This window comes from Pangasianodon hypophthalmus, chromosome 7 (assembly GCF_027358585.1).
Source record: "Pangasianodon hypophthalmus isolate fPanHyp1 chromosome 7, fPanHyp1.pri, whole genome shotgun sequence".
Lineage (NCBI taxonomy): Eukaryota > Metazoa > Chordata > Actinopteri > Siluriformes > Pangasiidae > Pangasianodon > Pangasianodon hypophthalmus.
Window position 1 is genome coordinate 7,687,181 of NC_069716.1, and position 27,593 is coordinate 7,714,773.

General features: G+C 36.8%; 2 protein-coding genes across 4 annotated transcripts; one reads left to right on the forward strand and one right to left on the reverse strand.

Moving 5' to 3' along the window:
- Positions 1-182: 182 nt before the first annotated feature.
- On the reverse strand, positions 183-13,923 carry slc43a3b (solute carrier family 43 member 3b). Of its 3 annotated transcripts, XM_053235696.1 has the most exons (16): positions 13,817-13,921; positions 13,372-13,444; positions 11,312-11,390; positions 8,449-8,617; positions 8,122-8,348; positions 7,443-7,572; positions 5,355-5,401; positions 4,669-4,745; positions 3,688-3,780; positions 3,417-3,556; positions 2,616-2,755; positions 2,255-2,398; positions 2,053-2,160; positions 1,470-1,656; positions 626-749; positions 183-323 (listed from the first exon to the last, which is right to left on the reverse strand). In XM_053235696.1, exons 5-16 carry the CDS (start codon positions 8,288-8,290, stop codon positions 204-206), a joined length of 1,479 nt encoding a protein of 492 aa, XP_053091671.1. In that variant the 5' UTR covers positions 8,291-8,348; positions 8,449-8,617; positions 11,312-11,390; positions 13,372-13,444; positions 13,817-13,921; the 3' UTR covers positions 183-203. The 3 variants fall into 3 exon arrangements, with proteins under 3 accessions (XP_053091671.1, XP_053091672.1, XP_026796530.3); XM_053235697.1 differs by lacking the exon at positions 13,372-13,444 and having other exon boundaries at positions 13,817-13,908; XM_026940729.3 differs by lacking the exons at positions 11,312-11,390; positions 13,372-13,444 and having other exon boundaries at positions 13,817-13,923.
- A 6,366-nt stretch (positions 13,924-20,289) lies between these two features.
- smtnl1 (smoothelin-like 1) lies at positions 20,290-24,611 on the forward strand. Its single transcript, XM_026940736.3, has 5 exons — positions 20,290-20,463; positions 21,071-21,696; positions 22,121-22,235; positions 23,530-23,681; positions 24,003-24,611. The coding sequence occupies exons 1-5, from the start codon at positions 20,416-20,418 to the stop codon at positions 24,388-24,390; spliced, it is 1,329 nt and encodes a 442-aa protein (XP_026796537.1). The 5' UTR covers positions 20,290-20,415; the 3' UTR covers positions 24,391-24,611.
- The last annotated feature ends 2,982 nt before the right edge of the window (positions 24,612-27,593 follow it).

Below are 27,593 nucleotides of genomic sequence, written 5' to 3' on the forward strand. Positions count from 1 at the left end.
AATAAAAAAATCATTTTGTACAGAACATCTGGGAAAACAACTTAAACAGGCATAAGCATGAGAATAGCTGCTTCTTCTTTATATTACCACAATATTGTGTTCTTATCAGTACTCCCTATATAAACACCACCTTGGTTTATCATTTATTTGCTAATAACAGAACACCGGAGGTTAATCTCATTCCCTTTATGAACATGTCCTACTTAAGAGGAGGTAGTTTTATCAGAGTCGGCCCGTCGAGCTGCTTGACGCCGGCAGTGCAGGAAAACATAGAGAGGATGGATAAAGGCCAGGCAGCTCAGGATGGTCAGAGCAACATTCACCTGTGGTACAGAAAGATGCATCAGCATGTGCTCTTGAGATAATATTAACACACAGCCATGCATGGGGAAAGGTGACAAAAGTCAGAATGTTTCTCTGGGTGTTCTTGTGTTGCAGGATCAAAGGTGCTTTCTCACCTCTTCATCTTTTTGCATAGTCCCAGTCAGAATGAAATTAATATTGTGGTTTGTTTTCTATTTGTTCCAAAATGGTTTCACATAGTCTGATCCAGCCAAGTGTTTGAATATGCTAAGTGTGAAGTGTGCGAGTGAAAGGGAGAAAACTGTGTGAATGTGTGACTCACAGCAAATGGATCTCCATCAAGAGGTCCATTGATAAGTGAGAAGCAGGGATACTGTAGGAGTGACACCACTGCTGAGAGAGCCATCACTGTTCCGTACAGCTTTCCAAAATGTGCAGGAGGGAACCTGCACAGACACAGTGGGTTACAAGTGAAGTAAAAATGATGAGCTTAATTCCACAAAAAGACATATTACACATACACACAAACATTCAGTTCCCAAGCAAAGCTTCTGTCTTTGTTCTTTGTGTATTAAGCTTCCATGAGACCTACACAGTCTTACACTGCTGCTATATTCAGTGATGTTGACGCCAATTTTACTATGTACTAAAGATGCTAATTTTTCAGATCACTTTATGTTAAGGATAAAAATTCAAGGTAAAATTTTTTGATATTTCCAAGGAACTTCAATTTATTTTTACCTGTTAGTTTTGCATTTATTATTAGCTTGTTTAAAATGATGTGCCTTACATGGGCAATAACTATGTACCAACAACATATATTTAGAAAAGGCTCCTAGAGAAGGCTAAACTTGGCACACATTTGCATGTAAATACAATCAACAATGAAGGAAATTTACTGGTTCAACAAAAGACAGGAAAAAGGAGCTTTCCTCTTATGATAAAATGTGTGTGTTCAGTGCAAATTCATTCCACCCTCATCCCGATCCCATTATCTCCTTAACCCCAGGGTGATGGTGATAATGCAAAACTTTCCTCAGATACTGTGATATCAAAAGCCTATTACTGAAGATTATTGTTTGGTATTCTAGGCATGTTGGCCTACTGAAGCTATAAATAACCCTATAAATATATTGCACATGCCTAGTGTGTACATGTGGACTTACGCCACGCTGATGAAAGCTGCGTTCCCTCCATACAGGAAGGACCTATTGAGAACCTGTAATATAAAGGTGAGGTACTGCAGGGGTAGTAGAGGAATGGCAGCACACAGGGAGAAGAGCACACACTGCACCACTGTCACACACAGAGACAGTATGGCTGCCTTTAAGTCTGCCTCACTTTCACTCTGGCCTGCAACACACAGCACAATCATAGAAAGAATGAGTCGCATTTTTACTACGAGGGACGCTGGGAGGGAGCACTGGTATTATGTATATGTGTGTGGGTGTCGACATATTTGAAAAGATTTTTTTCACAATATGTATCACACTATTTAATTTTGCTTTAACATGGGATGTGGCACAACAGTCACACGCTATTATGACATTTTTTTTTAGGATTTTACAGTAATAAATACAATGATAAAATATAGTTACCCACCTAATTAATGAGTACTGTAAGTAACAAGAGTCAATGTTATACAAATAATAATACCAACAAAACTGACGATGGTGTATTGTAAAAGTTCCTATTATAATATAATATAATGATAATGATATGATTATCGTGTCAGTTATCAAGCCAGACCTTTTTCCCTGGGTTTTCCTTTATTCCGGTCCATAATGAGCCCATTCCAGGGGGCACACAGTATCCCACACAGCTGGGTGAAGGCAAACGCATTTGTATATGTACTCACTAAGGTAGAAGGCACAGCAGACGTACACACTTGATTAGAATATGTGTGTGTACTGCATTGAGTATGCATGTGTCTGTGTGTGTTTGTGTGTACCAAGGCTGGGGTCCCCAGCTGCTAGGTGGTTGAGCATGGGGTTAAGAGTCCCAATGAACAGGTAGTGTCTAAGCTGCATGATTGACAACCAGAGCAGATGCCATAAGAAGAACCAAGAGAAGATGCAGCTTTTGAAGCTTCGCACTGAAAGGCACATATAAATAAATAATTATTCATCCTTACTGCTGTACATCGCTGTAACTGGCTATGAGGACATAGAGGTCTGGACCTCAGTAGTAGTTTTGGAACCTGAGACAATGCTCTAAGATACATCTTATTTTTATAGGCAGAAATCAATAGATAACTTATTTAAGTTAATGGAGTCAGTGCAGTTCATGGAAGAATGTCTGTCTCTCTTCACCTGGCATGTCTGGATTCTTGGTCTTGGCAGAATTGTCTTCTTTAAATGGGGTTGTCTCTGTAGCCTCATAATTCTGGACATTGCTCTTACCACTTACATTTTCTGACTCACTAGAAGTCTGAGCATCCCCACATCTCAGCCTGCAACAGAAAATGAAACACTGAAATGTATCAAACTAAAGCAGCCTGGAATTTTAAAGTAGACTTATACCACATAATCAAAAAGAATGCATGCATGCATAATCAAAAAGAATGCATCCTGTTGGACCCAAAAAAAGTTGCAAGATCAGGCAGTTTTTACTTTCATGTGGGCAGGAGTAGGTGGTGAGACCTGATGCATGCAAGACTGCATTCATTCATTCATCTTCAGTATTACACTACAAATTTTTGGCAAAAAGAACAAACTAAATTATTTACAAAATACCACAGGTGGGTACAAACAGAAATATTAGTTGCAGAAGAAGCTGGGATTGGTTAAACATTCTAAGGAATAGGATGGGAGTAGAATTAAAGAGTCTTACAGACACCTCTGTTTCACTCTTTAAAGAAGATTTGGCTCTTAAGAGCTTCAGAACATTGATCAATCAGCTAAACACTGGTGTGTCAAAGAATCTGTAGATGCTGTGCTCAAGGACAGAAACAGAACAGCTTTACATCTGGTCTGTTTCTGTTCACAGTCTTTAGAAAAATCCATAGTGATTAATTTAGAGGTTCTTCTCAGAAAAAAAAGGTAGTACAGTTTTAAGCAGAATAATTTCCCCACTTGTGAGAAATAAAACATTTTTTGTCATTTGCAGTTTACCCATAGGTGTAGTTCTCAGGAAGAGGGTAGGGGATGTGTCTGCGAGGCATCAGCAGGAAGGTGCGAATCAGATGAAAAACACTGCAACAGGACAAGAAGATGAGCGAGGAACGGAGGGACACTCCATCTTGATACAGCAGCTAAGGAAAAACAAAGGTCACATCATCATCATCTTCATTATGATCAGAACCAAATTAAGCCATTTTACATCACACCTTTTTATCAGCTATATTAATTTTATTATAAAATGCTCCAGGGATTTTTTTTTTACCTTGACAACAAGGAAGACAGCAGAGGAAGAGTCAAAGGCTCCATTATACAGAGTGATGATAGTGGACCGACGGGCTCCAAAGAGATTCCCCACCTGGAGAGCGAGTGTAAATGTTGTGTATTGGAGTGTGATTGTGCTGAGAGAGAACAGCTAATCATCATGACCTTATAGGACCCAAACACAAGACATGTTTGGAATGGTGTGTGGTATGTGACCTTCTGGACTGATTTACAATTCACACACACATTATAAAAGCACTGCTCATTGGCAGAGCAGCTGAAGTGGTCTATGACATGAGCTCATTTGTTGTTAGAAATGAGACTAAACTGGATCACTTTGGCTGATCTCAACATTTCAGAATGTTTATGTGTAATAAAATGGGAAAACCAGTTTTTAAGACTGAGTTAAAGGCCAAGGGTTTTCTGACCAAGGGCCTGCAATCCAGTAGGGGGCCTCAGTAAGTATCATACTTAATAACAAGCAACCTTATTCCTTTTCAATCATTTCATCATTTATAGCATAATCTAATGTTAGAAAAAAAATCTTAACTGAGATTTAAGGTGGTCCAAAACATTCACTACACAACAGAGGAAGAGTTCTTTATGCAAATCATGCAAAATGGAAAATCATTGCTTGAACTAGCTGATGATATAGAATCTAGAGCTTGCAAAAGACAAAAACCTCTAAGGCTGTTCTGACAAAAACTAGCCTCAGGGTTAAGTCTGCTTACAAGTCCTATCCAGTGCATGAGCTCTTCCAGTGTGACTGTAAATTTTATAGACAAAACATTATAAGGACCTTTTTGTGGTACCCAAATAAATGAGATGACAGGCCTACATTTGTTTGCTATAAATTGGGGGAAATTAGTTAAATTGGTAAAGATATATTTTTCCTGTTTAAATTACAATGGTAAAAGATATTTCTAGGTGGTGTATGGAACCCTCTAATATTGTCCTGGATACTGAGAAAAAAAAGTCATACCTGCATGTTAGTGACTAAGAAAAGTATTCCTCCAATAGCAATAAGAGAGAGAGCAGGATAGAGGAGGACTGATAGTGCTGTATGAGAGAGAGAGAGAGAGAGAGAGAGAGAGAGAGTCATTTTTGATACACCATATACTGCTCATAGTTCCCAAAACACAAAGCCAGTTGTACTCCTATTTGAGTGGTTACTTGAAGTGAACTGGTTTAATCCTATTTGAATGGTCAGTTGGTTTAATCCAATACTTATAAAGAAGTATAAAATAACATCAGTTTGCATCTAGCTGCAATTCTAATTAAACTAGGTAAAGTGCTGTTAGTATAAAGTTATTAGAATCTACATTTTAATCTATTAAACTCTTGGGATCCCTCAGCTTTAAGATGAGTAACTGAATCATAAACTGGGACTTTAAGGGATTAACACACTCCTGAAATAAAAATGAATTAAGCATATATGGTACCTATTTGCCTAATGTGTCTAATATTTAAATAGCCAGTCTATGGGGTGGAGTCGGGCCTTATCCTGACCATACTACCTGAAAAGAGCCAAAATCCAGGTGGTGGATACAGCTCAGTATGTTTCAGGCTGGCTATGTGTGTTTAATGTGTTGTTTCATGTTGTACAGTGTTGGGTGGGTTAGAGTTAGGGTTAGGCTTAGGCTTATATTCTGAAAAGCAATGCCTCACCAACATTTGAGAAGGCTATCAATAAGGTCCCAGTGGTGTAGATAGATCTAGAGGAGAGGAAAGTACATTATACAAATTAAACACATGCAGTGCAAAACTAGGAAAATTAAATTTAGAGTAGCGAGAGCTGGTGTGAAAAAGGGGCACCACCTCCTGTATAATAGTTTTTTTTTTTAGCTTAATTAAGATGTAATCTCTTTTTCCTGTACTTTCCTTAACACTCTTCTATTTTTCCTCCATTAGTGCCCCACCTTTTTCATTTCCTCTCGGCCTCTGAGTGAAAACAAACTGTTATTGGAGCTTTGAGTATCTCTGCTCTGAGCTACATGAGACCAAGGGCATGACTCGTCTATGTTACCCAGCTCGCACTAGCCTAAACACACACACACACACACACACACACATACACACACACTTCACTACACTGAGTGTTTTTTTTTACACATGGCAAATAAAACCCTTGAACCCTGATCATACAAACTCACCATACATGAATGCTATTAAGTTACTAGGTCAGTGAACATAATATACTCGAAAATAATACATTTTGTATTTCACACAGCAGGATACTGTTTCAAAGTTTATAGGCTTTTTTACTCCCTCTGATGACTCAGTCTCTAGATACAAAACACACTGTGCAGATCCTCTATCTCTCTTACACTTACACTTTCCCTCTCACTCCCAAACTAAGAATTCAAGTAATTTCTAAAGCTATCCTCCCTCTTGTCTCTCCTCTTAATTTATTATATTTCTGATTTCTGGCAGAAGTTTGGCACCTTCTAATCCAATAATAATTAGAATGATAACTCAGTTGCAATTGAACAAAGGCTCACATATGCATCTAAATCAGAACAAACCAACTGAGGCCAATCTATTGAATGGAATTTCTATTTCTATTTCATTTAATAATCAGTTAAAGTATTTTTACATTCTATGCATGTGCATTTGGTCACAATACAAGCTGGCCAACACACAAAAAATCTTGTTATGAAACATTCAGCTTGTGTGATAGGGTCAGAAGTGAAATACCAGGTGGCATCGCTTTTCAGCACGCAACTAAATCTCTCTTTGTTTGTGTGATTGTTGAAAGCATATGAAACATAATTAGATGAGCAAATCTTGCACAAAATGAGCAATCTGAGCACCAGACTGTTTAATAGCATTGATTGGGATTAGCTAATTGAGTTTGAGTTTGTTTTTGAAATGACATCAGGTTGCTTTTGTCAGATTTGGCTAAGGGAGGTGCATATGAGACACATAAAAATACCAGAAGTGAACAGCTATCCACCTTGGCTGTCCACTAGTGATTGAATCACTAGTGCTGAATATCAATACTGAACAGGGCCTAAAAATTTGGTTGGATGGGATGTGCAATGATTTAAACTGATCATTCAGAGTCTGCAGTTGCTAATGAGTTACGACCCAATTCCTCTTAACCCTAGCGTGACATAACTTGAATAACATCATACCTACTGAGGTAATTACAGCACATGTAATAACCTGTCATTTTAGTTTTGCTGTACATAGAATGTAAAATATGTAGAAAACTTGAAACAAAAAGCTGACAGTACATCTAAAATAAAATATGAAATATGATGTTTTAAAATGGCCAAATGTACACAGAGAATCTATCGATCCCAGATCCATCCACACCTGATTTGTCATAAAGTTGCTATAACTACCAAAGATTGGGGTAGTCTCTCAATTATTCTTATGAGTAAACATTGTCTTTCATGGAAATTTTTCTCCTTAGTGATCTGTGTGGATGAATCGTTATACATGGTTCTAGATGGGTTACTAGAAAGCAGGAATATAATGAAAAAAGAAATCTCTTATTCAGTACTGGCTCTGTAGTTATTTTCCCCAAAACAATTCCAGTAGAACTTTTGTGCTCTACAATTTGTTGTATTATTGTGATTCAGATGCTTTTAGTGACTTTAAGACAATGTTGCGATACAATGGCTAAAATCATCTGAACATCCTGTACAATATTATCTCAGTACATTGACTGTTTCAGGAGGTTATACTTGATGAAATTTCACAAAAATACCTGATTGTGATTATCCAAAAAAATCAAGTTGGACTCACATTCCTAGGAGTCTGGTCACGGTGGTGCCAAAATGGTCAAACACAAAACCATTGGGCAGAGTGAAGAAGTTGTTCATGAAGGAGGCAATAGTGAAGATAACGGAGAGCTGCTCATCCTGCTCACTGCAATCTAAGGCAGACACACATCACATCCACACTCAGGGACTGGACTGAAAACACACACACACTCAACTGAACATCACCCCATCTCTTTGCAATTTTCGCACATATCTGTATTCAATTTGTTCTGCAGCTACAGATATTTATTATATACTGTATATTATCTTTATACTCTCCACCTGGGTGCTACTCCTTATATTTACATTACAGCAACTTATCTTGTCACTCTTTGCACTGCTGTGATATGATTCACTGCGCTGCACTGTAACTCACTGTGCCCATTGTCTTGTTTGATAGTTTTGTACTGTCTTGTGCCATCTGTACATGTTTGAACTGTGCACTTTATGTAAATATATGTAATGTCTCCTGTAGTTCTGTGTTTTGTTTTATGTAGCACCTTGGTCCTGGAGGAACGTTGTTTTGTTTCACTGTGTACTAACTAGATGTATATGGTTGAAATGACAGTAAAGCCACTTTACTTGACTTGAATTGACATGTTAGTTCACGCTGAATGTCAGTGTATTTGCACGGCAGTAGTACTCGTGTTTGTGTATTGTACCTTTGGTAATGGTCCCATTGACCGTGCTGTTTACACACAGGTAGCTGAAGAAGCCATCACTCTTCAGCACGAAGACCAGCGAGGCCCATCCAAACAGGATGCCGGCGAAGCACAAACACTCCAACAGGCCTGAGATCAGTGTGAACCAATAACGTCCAGTGCCTGCCATCCTGACACACTTTTAATCACACAAGCTTCTCTTGCCCCTCCTCTCTTACTATGTACTCCTGTAGAAAGAAGTAGAAAGAAAATAACAAAAGTTAAAAAAAAAAAAAAAAATAGAGCAACATTTAAAAAAAAACAAAAACAAAAACATCTGTACCTTACCTATCTTACTGTCTGCACTGGTGAACATATAGCCTGTAGATTCTCTCTGCTGCTGTGATCTTGGCTCTCCTCCTCTTTCTTTATATGGACTTCTCTCACTCCCTCTTTTCCTCTCTTTCTCCAGATCCTCCTCTTCCTCTTTCTTTGCACTTTTTTTTTTACACTGGATCTGAAAAAACAGAATATGTTTTTAAAGGGATTTGTATTTTAGTCTGCACATGGGAACCTGCACATGTGGAGAGGAAAATGCCAAACATTTTTCTTACCCATGTGGTATGTGTAAAGTGACTCTGACCTATAAATGGAGCACCCCATGTTTAAACACACAAACAGAACTGTACAGTGTGAGAACAGAGGCTGAACAAGAGTGCCACACACACACACACACACACACACACATGCTCCAGCTGTCTTAAAATGATTTTAGCCAGAGACAGGCAAATGAGAGTTCTGTCTAATCTGCAGCTACAGGTACAAACACAAATCTTCCTTGTGCTTTCGTAGGTCTATAGCAACTCCTTGATCTGATCTCCTTGATATGGCTTTCTGTTTCTGATCAGATCAACAAAGCAGGGAATCACGTTAAAGGACAGCTCCAATTTGTCCACAACAGGTGTTTGTCTCATGTTTCATCTGCATTTTCATATAGAACTTTCTGAAACAAGACAGTAATGGCTAGTGTCTAATTTTAATGAAAGAAAATATTTTCTAATAAATATCTCAGGCTTATAAGAACACTCAGTTAAGCATCTACATTGCTTTCAATAGTTTACTTATCCATGATACATCTGAGCTTTATGGGAAAACAAACATCATTGTTTACTCTTATTATTGTACTATTGTGTGTATGTAAAAAATTAATTTGTCAACAGTTCACCAGATTGAAAAAGATTTTACAGCCCCTTACAGCACCATAATTGAAAACTAAGCATTTTTATGAATCATAAAACAATAAAAAAAAAAAAAAACAGAATAGTAACAAACTTTCTCCATTTCTTAAAACTGCTAGAATATCCACCACATGACTGATTTGCTGTTGCAAGGTCAGAATCCCAATGACCTTCAAACACAAACTGCACACTGAAACCGGTTCAGCATGCTACACTGATAAATCAGCACCACGGTCTGCTCCGCTCATGCCGAGTTCAATAATTCACCAATATGCAAGCAGAGATAAGCTGTGCAACGGATATGGAGTTGGGAAGAAAAAAGTGGATGTTTTTGAAATGATTTCGTAGGAAGTTACAAGCTGCATACAGCACATGGGCACATGAAAGTTCTATATTGGTAATGTTAGTAAAAATCACATGACTAATGGGGAAACACTCCCATTAAGACAATTCACCATATTCCACTCAAATATATTTTATAAAGTAGTACAGAATACAATGTAAATGCACAAATAAAGTAAATACATGTGCAATTATTCTATGCCTTTTTAATTGCATGTTATAAATAGTTATAAATGTAATTATTTATAAATGTCAATAGTTATGCCCTATATGAGTATTAAGTAGGGAATAAAACATGACAGCGTGTTGTTACAGCAAAAAAATAACACCCCAAAGTGTTTTACTCATCTTATACCACAGCAATTTTCCAACCATTACAACCATTTAATGAATGTCAGTGAGACAAGTTAGTTCTAGTTATTGCTTACATTACAGCAGATGTAAACAGTCATTCCCTCACTAACCTCTCTTTTCTCTCTCTCTCTCTCTCTCTCTCTCTCTCGATGAAAATAAGACAAAATAACACTACCATTACAAAGTGCTGACACCTGAGACTCATTCAATAAATGTTAAATAAATGCCTCCTTACAGAAAATACTCATCCTTTACACACATTTCTTTGATAGATAAGGACACTGTTGTTTTTAAAACTGTAGATTATGTGGAGCATGAGCCAGTGAATAAGTTACTACAGAAATGATAACATATTAAAATAAGCACATTAATATAAACCTGGGGTTTAAATTAAAATTTATTTATAAAGAATACAGTGAGGTCCAAAAGCCTGAGACTGATAATCTGGGATTTTTCATATTTAAAATGGGAAATAAACATAAGGTTTTTGAATTTTGAAATATTTAAAACAAACAAAGTGAATGTTCAATATCTTGAATATTTAATATTCAAGATTCTGCCCTATGTCTAGGTCCCTATTTAAATGTAAGCAAATTTGTAGTTTTGACCATGCTTTGCACAAAAAGTCAATTTTTCCTCAAGTCTTATCCATTCTATTAACACACCTGTTCAGATGACACTCCAGTAGATTTGATGTAACCTGGATCATCAGGGTTTACAATCTAGTGGAGTTCATGCCAGCTCAAATGTGCTGTCATTATAGCAAAAAGGGGACATACCAAATACTAAGAAACTCTGAAATTCATTTAGTTATTTCTAACTCAGGTTACTTCTAATAATATAATTAAATTACCAAATTATTAAGTTTTCTAAATTAAATTTTAAAAGTAATGCAAAATAGAAGCACTAGTGGTCTCAATCCTTTGTACCTCACTGCATGTTACACTCAGCAATTACACTGTAAAATCTGACAAGTTAAGTTACTCAAATCAAGTAAAGAAAGTCACTCAGATCAGTTAAGGAACCTGAAACTTAAAACACATTTATGTTTAAGAGTGGATTGTTTTGAGTACACCTAACCTAAAAAAGATTTGCGTTTACTTAACCTATTCTTTACACTTACTTAAATTCAATAAGTTAGGTTTAAAGGACTAATTAAGTCCATTTTGAAATGCTCTTTTTTATATAAAGCTATGTTAAAAATGAAACAGCTCACTTACTCACTTTCAGTAGCTGCTTTATCCTAGGGGCACTTTATCTTAAACCAATCCACTTACTAGCACAGACATGGGGAGAACATGCCAAACTCCACACAGACAGTCACCTGACATCAGGATCGAACCCAGGACCCTGGAGCTGTGAGGAGGCAAAATATAAAAATATATTATACATAAAAACCGCTGTATATACGGACACTCCAGATTCAACCATGTTCCTTGGGCTTGACCTCACTGTTTGAATGCGTCTGCTCTAACCAATACAAGACAGTGTTTTTAATCTCCTTCTAATTATTATTACCATTAAGAGTATTTGTACAGTGTTAGGTTGAACACTTAGTTGTAGGCCTATTTAATTTTTTGTCCATTTTTGTCCATTATTGGCTTAAAAAGTGCCGTTTTTGAATATTTTTAGCCAAATTTTTTCAGTGGCATCCCCAGTAAATATATTTATCTGACTAGAAACTTGTCTACGTCAAACAAACACTGATAGATTTTATTTCACATGAATGCACTCAAAACATTCTTAATTAACCTTGACAGAAAGTGAAGCTGCATCATTCCAGTGGGAAAATCATGAGAGATTACTAATGTGAGATGGAGGGATGGACAGGGCTTCTGGCGGTTCAGTTAATACTGGGGAGTCCAAAACACTTTCACTCATTCTAGATCAATTAGCTCATTTACTATTTTTATTGGGGGGAAAAGAAAACTGATCTTTTCGCTTATACATGAGTGATAAAACTGAAAAAATGAAAAAAAAAAAAAATTCATAAAGGGCTGGCAGAGCTGAACTTTGACAAGATGATTATCCGAACAAATTAATGCCCTTTCAGAGTACCACAAGACTAGGTTCCTCATAATCTCCCTGGTTTCTGATGATGCAACCGTACCAAGAATAGGATCAGATCTTTGAACTTTCACACTACTCATCACAAGACAATTGAGAGATTTCCCCTTAAGCGTGACCAACTGCGTCAAATGCTACAATTACAAACACACAGGAGAACACAAGCTTGCAAACACACACATACCAGAGCATAGACACTCTCAAAGACATTTCACATGACTTTTTAATGCATACATATCTTTATGCATATACACCGATCAAAGGAACACCCACGATGCTGTTATGTGATATCATGTTCATCTTTTGTACTGAATCTACTAAAGCCTGCCGTAATGCATTGTCTCAATCATGAGTTGCCAGCAGTCCAATTTGACATGTCTGCAATTTTACATCTTATTTTGTCACCCCTCTTTGGAAATCATGAGATTTAATGAAATCACGAGATTTGACTTTGTTCCTCAAAACAAGGGCATTCTCTCATTACACAGGTTGCATAACTCAACCCTACACACCAAAACATGTGAGCTTATAGAGAGATATGTATCATCATACTATAATCAAATAAAAGGAATCGAATGTTGTATGATTTTTTTTGCAGATATCCTCTGCTTTCAAACAAATATTTGCTTTAGTTCTTTTTCAAATAGCTCAAATGAGAATGCCAAACTCAACAAAGAGTAATCGTAAAACACAGATTATGGTGAGCTGTCACTGCTTTCTATATTGTCTAATAAATAGGGCTGCATGATAATGGCAACAAAATAGTTTCTGCCAATTTAAGAATGAAATATTTTAATAGTAGTTCATCATTTAAAATGACAAAACAGCTGTTTCTTTCACCTCATACATCTGTATGCCTGTATTCCTTTATATGTACATCTTTAAATCAAAACTGTATGAAATCAAGGTCGTATGAATCTTTCAAATGCTAAATAGAAACAAAATTAAGATTCTAGGCAGATAGATTAACTGATTAACAACAACTGTAATCTTTCCAATTATTACAAAAAAATAATATATTAAAAACAGTATTGATGCTCACTTCTAACACTGATTATGCAGAGTAACTATGGCAACATATGGTGTGACGTGTAATTTCTTTTTCAGTAATAGACCGAAGTCTAGTGTGTTTTCACAAATAACATCATGGATGTGATTTGGTCACAAAAGAGCCGAAACCATGATGTTATTTGTAATAACACAAGACAGTGTTCTACTTCTACAACAGTTAACAAACTTAAGAAAAAAGTAAAGCAAAGAAACTACAGACATTGTTTATCAGCCATTTCTTCCACCATGAAGTAATTCAACAACAAGCAGCTTGTGGCAAGTTGGTGAGCAATCTGGAAAAAAATATCATATCTTAATTTTTTCAGGTTAGATCACGATCCACAATACGATTCATTTGCATGTAGGTTTTTAAGACTATTTTGCAAGTTACTGAACAGCATAACCAAACAAATTTCCCTAGTGATCAGAAGTAATGTAAGGAAACATAACCTTAAAGTTCTTAAATTATTTTTAAAATAATCAATTCATTCAAGCTGTTTCACTGTTTTAATTGCGCTTATCTCAGAATTCTTTGTACAGCTGAGGAATGATGGTGTTTGAAAAATATTTGCCGAGTTTTCCAGAGTTTTCAGCCATTTCGATGGGTATTATATCCTTGACCAAGTACAATGTCACAGCATCAACGAAGTCTTTCCAGCACTTACTTGTTTCTTCAAAAGTAATGTCTTTTTCAAAGGCATCTGTTATTGTTGCTTGCTTCAGCTCTGTTTCTGGCTGAGGTGCTGTTGCACTCAAGTGCACTCTGCATGCTATCTAGACTTTGGCAGATTCTTTGGGCTGTTTCACTTTAAGGTGGTTAAACAAGTTTGTCATGTTTCCATGATGTGCCAATCTTGGTTTTGCATGTTTTGCAAACTGTTGTTTAAGCCTTGTTTGGTTTTTATTGCACTTCTCTTGGAACTGAGGAATAGTGGTATTAGAAAAATGTTTCTGACTCTGCAAGGCATAATGAGGATCAACTATTTATAGAAGTTGCTTAAAACCTGAGTTTTTGATTGTTTTGATGGGTGTTATATCCTTGTCTAAGTAAAATGTCTCAGCATCAGTGATGTCTTACCATTTTAAAACGCATCTATTATTGTTGTTAGCTTCAGCCCCTTGGACTAACGAATAAAGTAACCTCAAGTTCATAAAACAACTTGGGGTGCATGTCTCACAACTGACAAAATGGGTTTAGTATCACAGTACTCATGATCTCTCTGAAAAACAGGAGACATTTTAATCATTCATGATCTAAAATCATCATATCGCCCACTCCTAGCACTAGCTATCCCTGCCTTCTGTAAATCAACTCAATTACCATTTGTCAGGGAATACCGGGACTAGATGATGCTGACCAACCTGGGCCAGATTTTCTGTTTCCCAGCTGAGAAGGACAGACATCATACTGTGGCCTTCCTGTCTGCTCCTCATGTACATCACAGAACTTACAGTGCCCTGGGAAGACACCATCGACAAAGCTTATGGGCTCAAGGACTGGCAAAAGCCTAGGGACTGGCACCCAATCCAGGGTGTATTCCCATTTCACACCTAGTGTTCTCAAGATAAAGTGGCTACTGAAGATCCATCCATGCATCCATTCTCTCTACCGCTTATCCTACACAAGGTCGCGGGGTAACCTGGAGCTTATACTAGAGGACTCGGGGCACAAGGCAGGGGACACCCTGGACAACCCATCACAGGGCACAATCATACACACTCTCACACACCTATTCACACACTATGGACAATTTGGAAATGCCAGCTAGTGAAAATGAATAATAATAATAATAATAATAATAATAATAATAACGTGACTATTATTGTTACTTAGCAACCATCAGTGGAATGATACAGATTGTATCTGATAACAGCATGACTAGAATGCTTTTTGGCCAGTGAGTTTGGGTGGTCGGAGCTAACTGTTGTATTAAAAAAACACATTAGTCTTTCTTGGCACTGGTGATGGAGCCACGGCAAAGGGAAACATGGTAAAATGCCTCCCTACTCTACATACATGCACTACTTGCACACCATATGTAGTGCAATACACATGCTAAAGGAAGTCATGTGGAATTCATTCATTGGCGCTAAGGATGAAGGGGATAAAACAGCACGTTGTAAAGTTAAAACAGGACACATGAAATACACTGCAGTACTGTTTCTCACACATGAACACAGAGCAGGGCATGTCACGCTGTGCCTTTGAACATCCAGTCGCTTTCATGTTGCAGCGAATCACATTCACTCCATGGACAATGCTCTCCCTGTTTATTAGTCCATTCAGTATTTGTAAATCTATTCTCAGCCTGTGTTTATGTGTATTAGTGAAGAGAAAGGTAATGGTCATTTTGACCAACCGGACTATTTTTGATGTATCAGTGGACGAGCCTCTGTTCTGTATAGCAACTGTGCTGAAAATGACGAGCTTGTGTATGTTATTATTTTACTGTAATATCTCGTTATTTCACCCTATTAACATGCTATTTCAAGGTACTATGAATCTATTCAAATGAGCAACTTTTCAAATGGTCAAAATAGCCACTATCACCATTACAGAATTCTGTTAGCTTCAGTGTTACGAGTCAAAACCTTGACCATACCTGAATGCATTTTAGTGAATGACCAGTCACTGGACATATACACAATATGGCCAAAGGTACACTATATGGCGAAAAGTATGTGGATACCTGACCATCACACCCATATGTGGTTCTTCCTCAAACTGTTGCCACAAAGGCAGAAGCACACAATGGTCTAGAATGTCTTTGTATTCCATAGCAGTAACATTTCCTGGAACTAAGGAACTAAGGGGCCCAAACTTGTTCGTGGATGACAATGCCCCTGTGCACAAAGTGAGCTCCATGAAGCAGCCTGTACAGAGTTACTTCAACCCAAATGCCTTTGGGATGAATTGGAATGCTGACTGCGCCCCGAGCCTCCTTGGTAAACATCAGTGCATTACTTCACCAATGCTCTTGTGGCTGAACGAACACAAATCCCCACATCCATGCTCCAAATGCCTTCCGAAAAGAGTGGAGTTTTTTTTTTTTTTTTTTTTTTAATATTTATATATATATATATATATATATTTAATATATAAATTAACTATAAACTTTGGCTTCACTTCCATTTTGTCTCATATGCTCCAGCTTTGTTGCAGGTGTGTGTATGACCCATATCTTACGTACCTGTCGGCTACTGGCACTATGTGAATTTGGATAGATGGAGTGTGTCTGTATGCCTGCTCTATCTCTCAGACTGTTGAGGCTGACCTGATGTTTAGGTTATCGGGCCACTCTCACCTCTACAATCAAAACAGTACAAATTTTCTCCCACTCTCAGCTCCTTTTTGATGCATAGACATTGTCAGTTTTATCTTGACATGAAATCTAGTTCATCTAGTTTGTTTCATACTGACTGTGTTTTGTACTGCTCTGTAATTACCTGTGTTACCACTTCTGGGGTGAGTGAATAATGAACAAATTAACAAATTAAAGCAGGACGTAGGTTATGTACGAGTCTGTTTTGCAAGTGTTTCCACAAAGGCTTCGTTATCAGAGATTTAACGAACGAGTTGTAAGTAGTTCTTTGTTGCCCAGCCAGCCTGAGTTTGGAGAAAAACTACACAAGTCAATAATTAAACAGTCAAATCACAGTCAGAAGGTAAATTTAACAGATTAATCAGAGACTAAAACAGAAAAAAATAGATGTAGAGTGACACTGTTTATAATTATAGATAGATGGATAGATAGATGCAAGCGTAATCCACGTAACTTATTACAGAAATTACTTTTGTCTTGAAGAACCATGCTGAAAAAAGCAATATATGGTCAGTCAGATTTAAGAGAAACTATAATGAATAGTGGATGTAAAAAGTCTACACACCCCTGTTAAAATGGCAAGTTTTTGTGAAGTAAAAGAATGAATATAAATCATGTCAGATCTTTCCCCAGCTTTAATGTGAAATTGCAAAGTACACAAATAAAGTGAAAAAAACAATCAGAAACTTTTTAAGGGAAAAAAGAAAAATAAAAAACGTACAATAACCTAGTTGCATAAGTGTGCACACCCGTAAACTAATACTTTGTTGAAGCACTACTTTGTTACACCACTCAGTCTTCATGGGTAAGAGTCTATCAGCGTGGCACATCTTGACTTGGCAATATTTTCCCACTCTTTCTTACAAAAACATTCTAGATTCATCAAATTATGAGGGCATCTCCTGTGTCATTTAAAAACATTGATCTTCTTTTGGTTAAGCCATTCTTTCATTGATTTAGATGTATCCTTTGGGTCATTGTTGTGCTGAAAAGTGCAATTGAAGTGACACCTGAATGTTTGTAAAATTTTTAATTTTTCTGAGTTTTTGTTGTTTGTATGTTTATTTCATGTTTTTCTTGTCAGTTACAAAACAATTAGTAAGCCATTACATAGGGTTCTAATAAGAAATTTTTTGACTACATCAGTGCTAAAACAGGTAGAAGCTTAAAGATTAATTCACTGGTGTTTTAGAAAATATACAAATGACTAACAGTCTAATTGGATAGAAAAAACAAAGTTCTTGCATTTAATGTTAGCTTCATAGACAGCTGTGCTAATGATTACGCAGCAATAGGCGTTATGAGCTAGCTTGTAAGTGTAGGCTAGTATTGTATTCTGTACAATACTTTTATGACTTTTGTGACAGGAGTAAAGAAAAGATTCCTACTTGTATTCATATTTATGAATGTTAAACTGGTGGGGTTTTGTAGAATAAATCATTTACCCGGTATGACTTCAGTAAGTTAAAGTCAGCTAGTTTGCTAACAACCTAGCAAATTTTCCCAGTTCTAACATTTCCTTCTGACTGAATCTGGTCAGTGTTGGAGACCTTGAAATCTCAAAAAGCAACAATGACTTGTTCAAAGATGTCTTATTATGTTAATATTTTATCATTTGCTGTAAATGTGATTATTTAAAATAATGTCTTTGGGTTTTTTGTGCACGATAGCCTGAATTTGGTGCCCTCTAGCGTTAGCTGTTGCTGCTACATCATCAGTCACATTAGTGCCCAGCGCAGTGGTTTGAGAGGAATACATCATTTTGGAGGTTACATTAGAACTCATATTGACTTGCCAAGTGTTTCATTAGAGAATGCAAATCTTTATAATACTAAAACAACAACAACAACAAAAAAAACAACTAAAAAACAGTTGTTTTGTGCAATGCTTATTTTATTAAATCATTTTTGCACATTCTGAGGTGCCAGTAATTCTGGTGTTCATTGTATTTTATCCACATACAGTATACTGACTGAAAACACTTTATGATTATTAATTGTCATCAGTGTTGTATAGAAAAAAAACTTTTATGCCTTAGTAAAATAAGAAAATGGCCAATGTTTCCCCATTACCAATGCAAACTCCATTTCCCAGAATCCTCAGCCAAACACAACTACAAACCTGGTCGCATGATCTGCTACGTCATTCTAGTTCCCCTGACGTCTAATCACAGCCACCTGTTCCCCATCAGCACTCTCCCCATAAATAACTCAGCTCTTGAGTGAAGCCTGGTTCCTGGTGTTTTGCTAGTTTGCTGTTAATAATGAGCCTTTTGTTTGAGAACATGGATTTCTGGTCTTGACCCTGTCTGTTTTGTTTACTGAGATTAGTCTAGTGTAGTTAGATCTGTCTGTTGATCACCTGGTACTTTTCCTGTCTATATTTTTTAATGGTGGTTTTCCTTTTTGATTTGTCTGCTTCTTTCAATGAAACCCTGCTCTTGCATCCAAACTCTGTCCATGCTTGGCAACCTCACATACATTCTTTAACTGAAATTTATACCCTAGCACTGTTGAATTCTCAAATCTGATTCGTCAGATGATGTTGATGAATTTTCTATAACAGCAGCTCTGACAGTAGTGCTGCTTGAATGGCAAAATTGCAGGTTTATATTAATGCACTAGTGCAAATACATTATTGCTTCTATAGTAATAAATGACTTCCATGGTGGATGATCAACATACCCTAAGGCTAATGATAAATGTTAGAATATGTTAGAAAATTATTTAACAAAGTGAAACAGGTCATATTTGGTTACGGTGAAGCTTTCTGTAACCAAATATGACATATGAAGTATACATTTATAAAACACATATATATATATATATATATATATATATATATATATATATATATATTTGTCTCATCTTTCTTTCTTTTTTTTTTGGTTTGACCATCTCTACTAAGAGCTGCCTATGTTAATTGTCAAATTATATAAAACCTCAAATACATTGAGGTGAAAATGAAAGAAAATAGGCTGCTTTTCAGTCTGTCTCTCCATAATTGTGTGCAAGTAGCAGCCAGATATACTATAACTTATAAACAGGTCAACACCTATGAGAGGGAGAGTGAAGATGGACACAAACGCATGAAGGTTCTGACATTTTAGCCACCAGGGTCAAGAAAGAGACAGCAGGAGCTGAAGAGAACTGATAATGGGGAGTTGAGCAGAACAGATAGTGAAAGATTAGTTTATTTTTAACCCCATCTGCTTTGTGTTGAAGGAGAGGATGCGCCATTAGAGGACAAAACCAGAAGAGTGCACAAAAATAGACATCTGTGGTTCAAGAAAGTTGACATTAAAATTACATTAAAATGACATCATGAAGTGTGTAAGTGTTTAAAGTTTGTGAAAGGCTTGCAAGCATTGACAAACACTAAGCATGAACAGAGTGCAGTGAGTTTTCAGATACACACAAAAGTAGGCCTTAGGAAGCCTCTGCCTAAGCCATTTGGCACATATCAGAGCCAATTTTGTAGGAAGATTTTCCAAGAAAGGTGTCTGACGTGACATCAGTTATTGATTTGGGTGTCAATGGCTTCTATTGATATGGATCTTTAACATATGCAGTCATTAAATATGTCATTACATGTAGTCCTTGGCAGAGGGACAGGAATGTTTTGGCATGCAGAGTTGACGGAGTGATTCCTGTGTGTGTGTGTGTGTGTGTGTGTGTGTGTGTGTGTGTTTCTGCTGTATAATGTTGTCTTGGTTTCCAGCAGTAGCAGCTGTTCGGGGGTTTGGCTGAGCCACTATTACCAACACCACACTGCCTATTTCTGTAGCATGTGTTGTTATAAAGGTCAGAGAGAGAGGGTGGGAGGTAGAGGGAGAGAGATAGATAGAGGCAGTTTGAGGAAAGCCTGACTGCAAAGGGAGAAGTCAGAAACAAGAAAGCCAGAGAAAGTACTTGTTCTGATCTTGTAATAATTTAGAATAAATGGACAGTTCTGCAATGGCCAGTGAGATGGAGGGAAAAAAGAGCATGGTGAGAATACTCATTTAGAAGTATTACCTTTATTTGATGTTTTGATTAGATTTTTTTCTGTCTTTCAGACAGTTTTTTTTTTCTTCCATTTAGTTAGAGATTAACAGTAACAGATCTAGGCCATGCACGAGCCTATCTTACAGCTGGAGCAGGAGTTCAGATATTTTATTGACAAATCAGAATTAGACAGTAATGCCTCCCACAGAATATTTCCAGAAGATTGCAAAACATCTGAAGGACTGATCAGGGATCTCCTCCACATTCATATATTTTGGGAGTATTTTGTCTTGAGCACATACTTGTTCACCAGAATACCAGGAATCTATTTCTGTACTTTACTGACTATTTGGTATCCATGACCATGCATGCTTACACACACCTGCTTATCAAGTGAAATGTCTATGGCTCATTTATGACCTTATGTGACACCTGGAACTGTTCCTCAGCAGCAGATTTCAACCCACACAACATATACATGCATGTAATACTATAAGCAGTAAACATGTAAATGTAAATCATGTAGAACACCTCTAATGTAAGCTATTTTTAAAAGGTTGAGATTTTTTGCTGCCAAATATAACCACTGTTTTTGATGGGGCCTTTACAGGATGCCACGGGAGAATCCCGTGAAGAAGACATACAAAGTGGACAGAGCACAGAACCTTTGAGTGGAGCTGGTGAAACCACGGGCAGGACTAATGAGGAGAACGGAGAAGAAGAGCCAAATCCACAAGCCACGAAGAAAGAAAGTGATGGCGAGGGTGAGGGTGACAGCAATGGAAACGAAGATGGAGAGAAAGAGATTGAGACACAAGCAGAAAAGAAAGAGAGTGATGAAAAGGAAGAAGGGGTAAAGACAAATGAAACAGGAAATGAAGAAGATGTCGGGGAGAATAAAGAGAATGTTGTTGAACAGGGAAAAGGGAGCAGTGAAGCTGAAATTAAACCTGATGAAAAGTGTGTAAAAGAAGAGAAAATAGAAGAGAAAGAGAAAACTGCTGACTCTGAAAACCTGGCTCCAAAGGCAGCAGAGACGGAAATAAAGGCCAAAGATGAAGCAAAGGCTGAGGTAAAGAAAGCAAGCACCAGAGATAAGCAAGAGAAGACTAAAGGAAAGAGTGGAGTTGCACCTTCCTCCTCTGTTCCCAGACCCTCCATGCTGATGTCCTCTCGCCAGAGGAGCGCCAGGCCTTCAGCCAGAAGAGACGCCATGGCAAAGTTTCAACAAGATCCGTGAGTCACCACCACACACCACTTTCACCATCATCATCATCATCATCATTATCTTAACCATCATCATCATCATCATTATCTTAACCATCATCATCATCACCATCATCATCCTCAAAAACAGCCATATCACTACAGACATTGGCATTTAGAGTAATCATAATGTTTGTGCATATACCTAAAATCCACAAAAGCATGTTGCTGTCAATTTTAAAACTGACATATAATTCATTCAAACATCTAGATGAGCTTATCAACTTCAACAGCATAAATGCATGCAGGTGTGGACATACTGAAATTAGTGTTAGAAATAACACGTGTCTGTTTTTACCTTGTTTGTGTCCACTGTGTGTTGCTGTGGTATTTTGTGTGTAGTATGTCTGTATTTATCGAATGGATGAATACAGGCTGTTTTGGCTTGTTGTAGGACTCCAGCAGTTCGCAACTTTAAGGTCCAAAAGACATCTGTGGGCGTGTCTGTTGGGGCATCAATCAAACAGAAAATCCTCCACTGGTGTAACAGCAAAACACGGGGCTATGAGGTGAGAATGTGGGCATGGACAGGATTTTCAGGAATACTCCAGTATTTTTCAGCCTAATCACTATACACATCTGTTGAGTATGTATGATGACCATGAGTAAGAATTTCGACATGTTCCCTGTTGTGAAAAAAAAGGAGAAATCTGGTATACTTAATACTCACTTATAAAGCATAGCGGCACTATTTGAATTGTTCAAACAAACTTGTTTTGTTCTCATAGTAATTTAGAATTAATGAACAGTTATTCAATGGCCAATGAGATGGAGGGAAGAAAGGAACATGGTGAGAATACTAATTTAGAAATATTATGGCTTATAATATTAGAAGTGTTACATATGTAGATGTGAAAAGACTTGTTTTGTCTTCTGGTTTCTTTCTTTCAATTTAGGGAGAGGTTAACAGTAAAACGTGTAGAGCATGCAACCTTTATTTAACAGAAGTTTTATGTGCACAAGCAGCACTAGTAGCTTACAGGTTGAGCAGTATATCAGATATTTTATTTATTAGACAATATTGGACAGTAAAGGCAACCACTGAATATTTCCAGTAGATTGCAAATCATTTGAAGGACTGTTCAGGGATCTCCTCCACATTCTAATATTTCAGGATTATTTTGTTTTTGGCCTTGAGTACATATTTATTCGTCAGCATAGCAGGAAGCAACTTGATTTCTGCCAAGTCTCTTGACTTGGCAGGTATTTCTGTTGACTTGGCAGGTTTGAAATACATAAATATATAAAGCAAATTCAAAACTACAACCATACACTCTAACAGTAAAAATGTTGAGACAGACATGCGAGAAAGTCTTAATGAATCTGTTCTTATGTAGTTTTTTCAATTTTACAATGTAAATTCCCATTAGTGAATTCCCATTAGGTATGTTGACTACATTGGTATAGCATAATCACTCATTTTTACACTGAAAATCAAGTCCTATCTCTGAAAAGATGAATTATAGTTACATTTACGACATTCACTGAAGAAGTCATAAACATATTCTATTAAAAACCAACCGAAAACAACAATGTTTTCGGATGTTCTGAAAAGGAAATTAAGTCCCATTCCAAAAATTTCATTAAGTCTACGGTCATATTTAAGGGAAAGCAACAAGGGCTTACTAAAAATGATATCAGAATCTAAATCTTTTTAACCATAACTTCAAGCCCTAATGAGATCTGCTGCACTTGAAAGTAGTGTTTTATTATTCCACTTTATTTAGCCCCTTGAAAGTCATGTGAACACAGAGTAAAGGGTTCAAACGCTTTATACTGTTGTGGGTTATTGTGTGTCTCCAGGGTGTTTCCATAGAGAACTTTTCCTCATCCTGGAGTGATGGTCTGGCCTTCTGTGCACTTGTTCACCGCTTCTTCCCCTCTGCTTTTGACTTCTCCTCCCTGAAAGCCAGTGAGCGAGAGAAGAACTTCACCCTGGCCTTCAGCATGGCAGAGTATGCCTGTTTAAATGGAAAATACCAAAGAGACTGTATAGGACACACTAAATTCCACAACAACTCTTCCATCCACTTGTCATGACTTAACCGCCTCAACTACGCCACATGAGTGACCACTTGCAGCACAAAATTTTTAATCGGCACATACTCAGCCTTGGCAACAAGCATAATGTAGTCAAAGCAATTTTTTCATTATTACTTAAATTATGTACAGTCATATCAGCATCCTCGTATGAAGTCATATAATGCTTCCTACTGTTAAGAGTGCTTGGAACAGTATTTAAATTCATCTCAAATTTTTCTTTCGCTTTTTCTCAGATCACTAGCTGACTGCTGCCCTCTCCTGGATGTATCAGATATGGTACTAATGGGGAACAAACCAGACCCTTTCAGTGTATTCACCTATGTTCAATCCCTCTGCCAGCACCTCTCCAAAATTGAGCAAGAGAGGAGGGAGCAAAAGAAGGCAGAGGAAAGCAAGAAACAGGGTGAGGCTGAAAACAAGGTTGAAGAAGGAGAGGAAGCAGGGGACGCAGATGAACAGAAGAGTGGAGAAGAACAAGAAAATGCTGTGGAGGAAGAAGAAAGAGAAGGAGAGGGGACTGCAGATGAAGAGAAAGGTGGCACTGAAGAAGAAAGCAGCACACCAGTGGAGACAGGTCAAACCGTTAGTGAGACGAGCACAGACCTAGCAGCTGAAAATTAATTAAAATAAATAGAGAAACACACCATCCAAGATAGCTATTAGATTTTTCTCACAGTATTAATCATTTTGTGGTGAATATGTTTTGCAAAGATTGTTGACTGTTGTAAACTGCTTAGCTGTAATTATCTACTATGTATTACTATATATGGAAAATGTGTTATTCTGACATTTAATGATATATCTATTTTTTTAATATGTGAATAAACTTATCTTATAATAGATTTGTACTTGTTGTATTTTTTCTTAATTTCTATAATATTTTCAACTTTCATGTGCATTTAGTTTGACTTGCTTTTAAAATTTTTTGTTTATTTAAATTAAAGATAAATATAATAAATATTGTGTAAGTATTATTATAATCTATAAAAAATATATATAGTATGATACAGTTTTATTATTAAAGAACATGTCATACTTTTTGTTCATTTACAGTGGAACAAGTTAGTTCCTGTTATTACTTATGTTTTAGCACCTATAAATAGTTGTTCCCTCACCAGCCTCTCTTTTGTCTCTTCTTTAAATTAATAAAACAAAAAAAAAAAACACGCAGGTGGTTACTGAAAAACAACAAAGCACTCTCTCCTGAAGACTTTCCTGTGGCAGAAAACTTAAGGTTACCACTGACTGTCACAAAGCACTGACAGTGGAGACTCCTTCCCTAAATATTAAATACATGACTTCTTAATGTCTCACTTTTTTAATCTGTATATAGTTAGACTTGTGAATTAGCTGTTGCTATTATTACCATCCCCATGAATTATCTGTAGAAATTATGACATGTGATTTACCTTGCAACCCCAAACAGCTGCTGTTATAGTAGTTGTTATGTATTATAATACACTGTAATTAGTCATAGTGCAGTGTCAGTGAGCTACATGATGCACCATTAATCAGCACTGTTTTACTGGGATGAATATTTTTGGTTCAGCACAAGCAGAAAGCACATATTTTGCACTAGTAATATAAAAACATTTGCCCTATGGCTTATTTCCAATATACTGTATCCCCAATAAATGTAATTTTATATTGTGTCAGTTTTAAAAGCAGTAGTTGTTATTTTAATGGGTGTTATTTTTAGGAAAATGTTTTTCTTTAATTGCTTCACGTTTCTTCTTAGAACTACTTCTTACTTCTATAACTGGAATATGCACATTTGGCACATTGTTAAGCCATTTCTCAGATAGCCACACATTCTCTGTTAGTTAGATTATATTTTTAAAGCATCATTCCACACTAAAAAAATACAATGTACTGATAATGACAAGATACACAACGATTATCTATACCATCATACTATGTATACATTACATACTGCACATTATATTACATATAGTATACAGTGGAAAGCTGGAAGATTGATAAATCATGTATCTCTGCAACACAGGGGAGCCAAAGGTGGCTGAATGTAATCATAATGTCTGTTTATTTCTCCAGCTGCTGCAATCTAGAGTCAGTCGCAGTGGTCTGATAATAAGCAGACAGCAGTTTAAGCAGATGGGCTAGAACCAAGATCAGATAACAGGAAAAAATTGGACTAAAATTACAGGATGACCATTAATTATAGTTTCTTCAGAAATAAAATTTTACAATATAAAAACAAGAACCATCTACAGCAGTGGCAGCTGGTTGCAAAATTAGATGAGGACTTAAATCAATAGCTAAAATCGACAATGGAACTATTAAGATTGAGCAATGCATTAAATCACAAGGTCTCATCAATGGCATAATTAGAATCATGTGGGGCAAACTATTACACATTAAACTTAAAGACAAACAGGCGTGATTTTTTTTTAAAGTCTGTAATGATCTACTGGATTCATGCCAAGTTTCCTCTGAATACCAAACCTGGTCAGCAGAAAAGCTTTGTTCTAACAAAATAAAAAGACTAAATTTAGATATTGTTGTCTGTCCTCTTGTGTAATTTGTACTGATTGGACAATGTCTGTTTAGTCTGTCTATGTTCGGTTTCTCCTCCAAAGACATTTTTTTGGGGGGAAAAGGGAAATCTCAAAAGGAAATATAAGCTATGTAAACCACCTCTCAGTCACTGCTGATGAAATGTTACAGACGCATCAGGGAACTGGGCTGTAACTGTCACTGATTCTAGCTGCATTAATCTACAATCTGGGCTAGAATGAAATCAGCCCCAGCCACACTTCTTCAACCATTGTTGGTGCAAATAATCTGCCATGAATAATCTACCATTTAAAAAAATTGTTAACTGCAAACTATCTGATGTGGATCCCCTAAACTGAAACTTGATATTGATCTTTTTTATGCACAGTTACAATTTCTTTCTACCCTCAACACACCTGACCCACTTGATTAAGGACTTAGCTGTTCAGCTGGATCATGTGTGTCAGGGTATGGGGTCCCATGGCAGGGTGTTAAGAACCCCAGCTCTACACCACACCACAAAAAAGAAAAAAAATGCAAAATAAAATAAATAACAGAATAAATAGCAATACATTTGGTTAAAATAACGAGTAAAGTTTGGTTAAAACAATGGTGTAGGGTGGCGTTTTTAAAATTATTTATAATTGTTTATTAAGTACATATGATTTGAACAGTAGATCGGCCTATAACGATACTAGTGCTAAAAGCTAAACAGAGATGACACCTTCAGATTTGGCAAGCACAAAAAGGCAAGTAATGTTTCAAAGAAAATTAACACAAATGACACAAAAACTAAGGTGATTGAGGACGAAGATGAAAAGAACAACAATGCCGACACAAAATGAGCCACTTCAGCAGAAACTACAGCTAACAGGAAATAATTCCTCAGCTGTGTCCCATGGCTATGCAGTTTGATTTGGAATGATATGCCTGATATCCTACACACCCACACACATGTACACATAAAAAAGGCACTGAGACCCCATGCTACACTATTAAAAAAAATTTACATCACACTTTTACATTCAGTAAAATTCATGTAACTTTTACGTTTTAAGCATGACAGGCCAGTAAGGTAACAGCAAACATGTTAAGTGTGGCTGTTTAAATTTTTTACCTACTTCACTTTTAAATTCACCTTAACATTTCTGTATTTCTAATTTATGCTGATGAAAAATGTAAGTCTGCCTGCCAAGCCAAAGGTATAAGTCGTCAACTTAGCACTCACAGAGTATTAAAGGACATGGTGCAACATGAAGCCTGTGGAATAACAACTGTGCGGATACTTTATAAGTAAAGATCTGTAA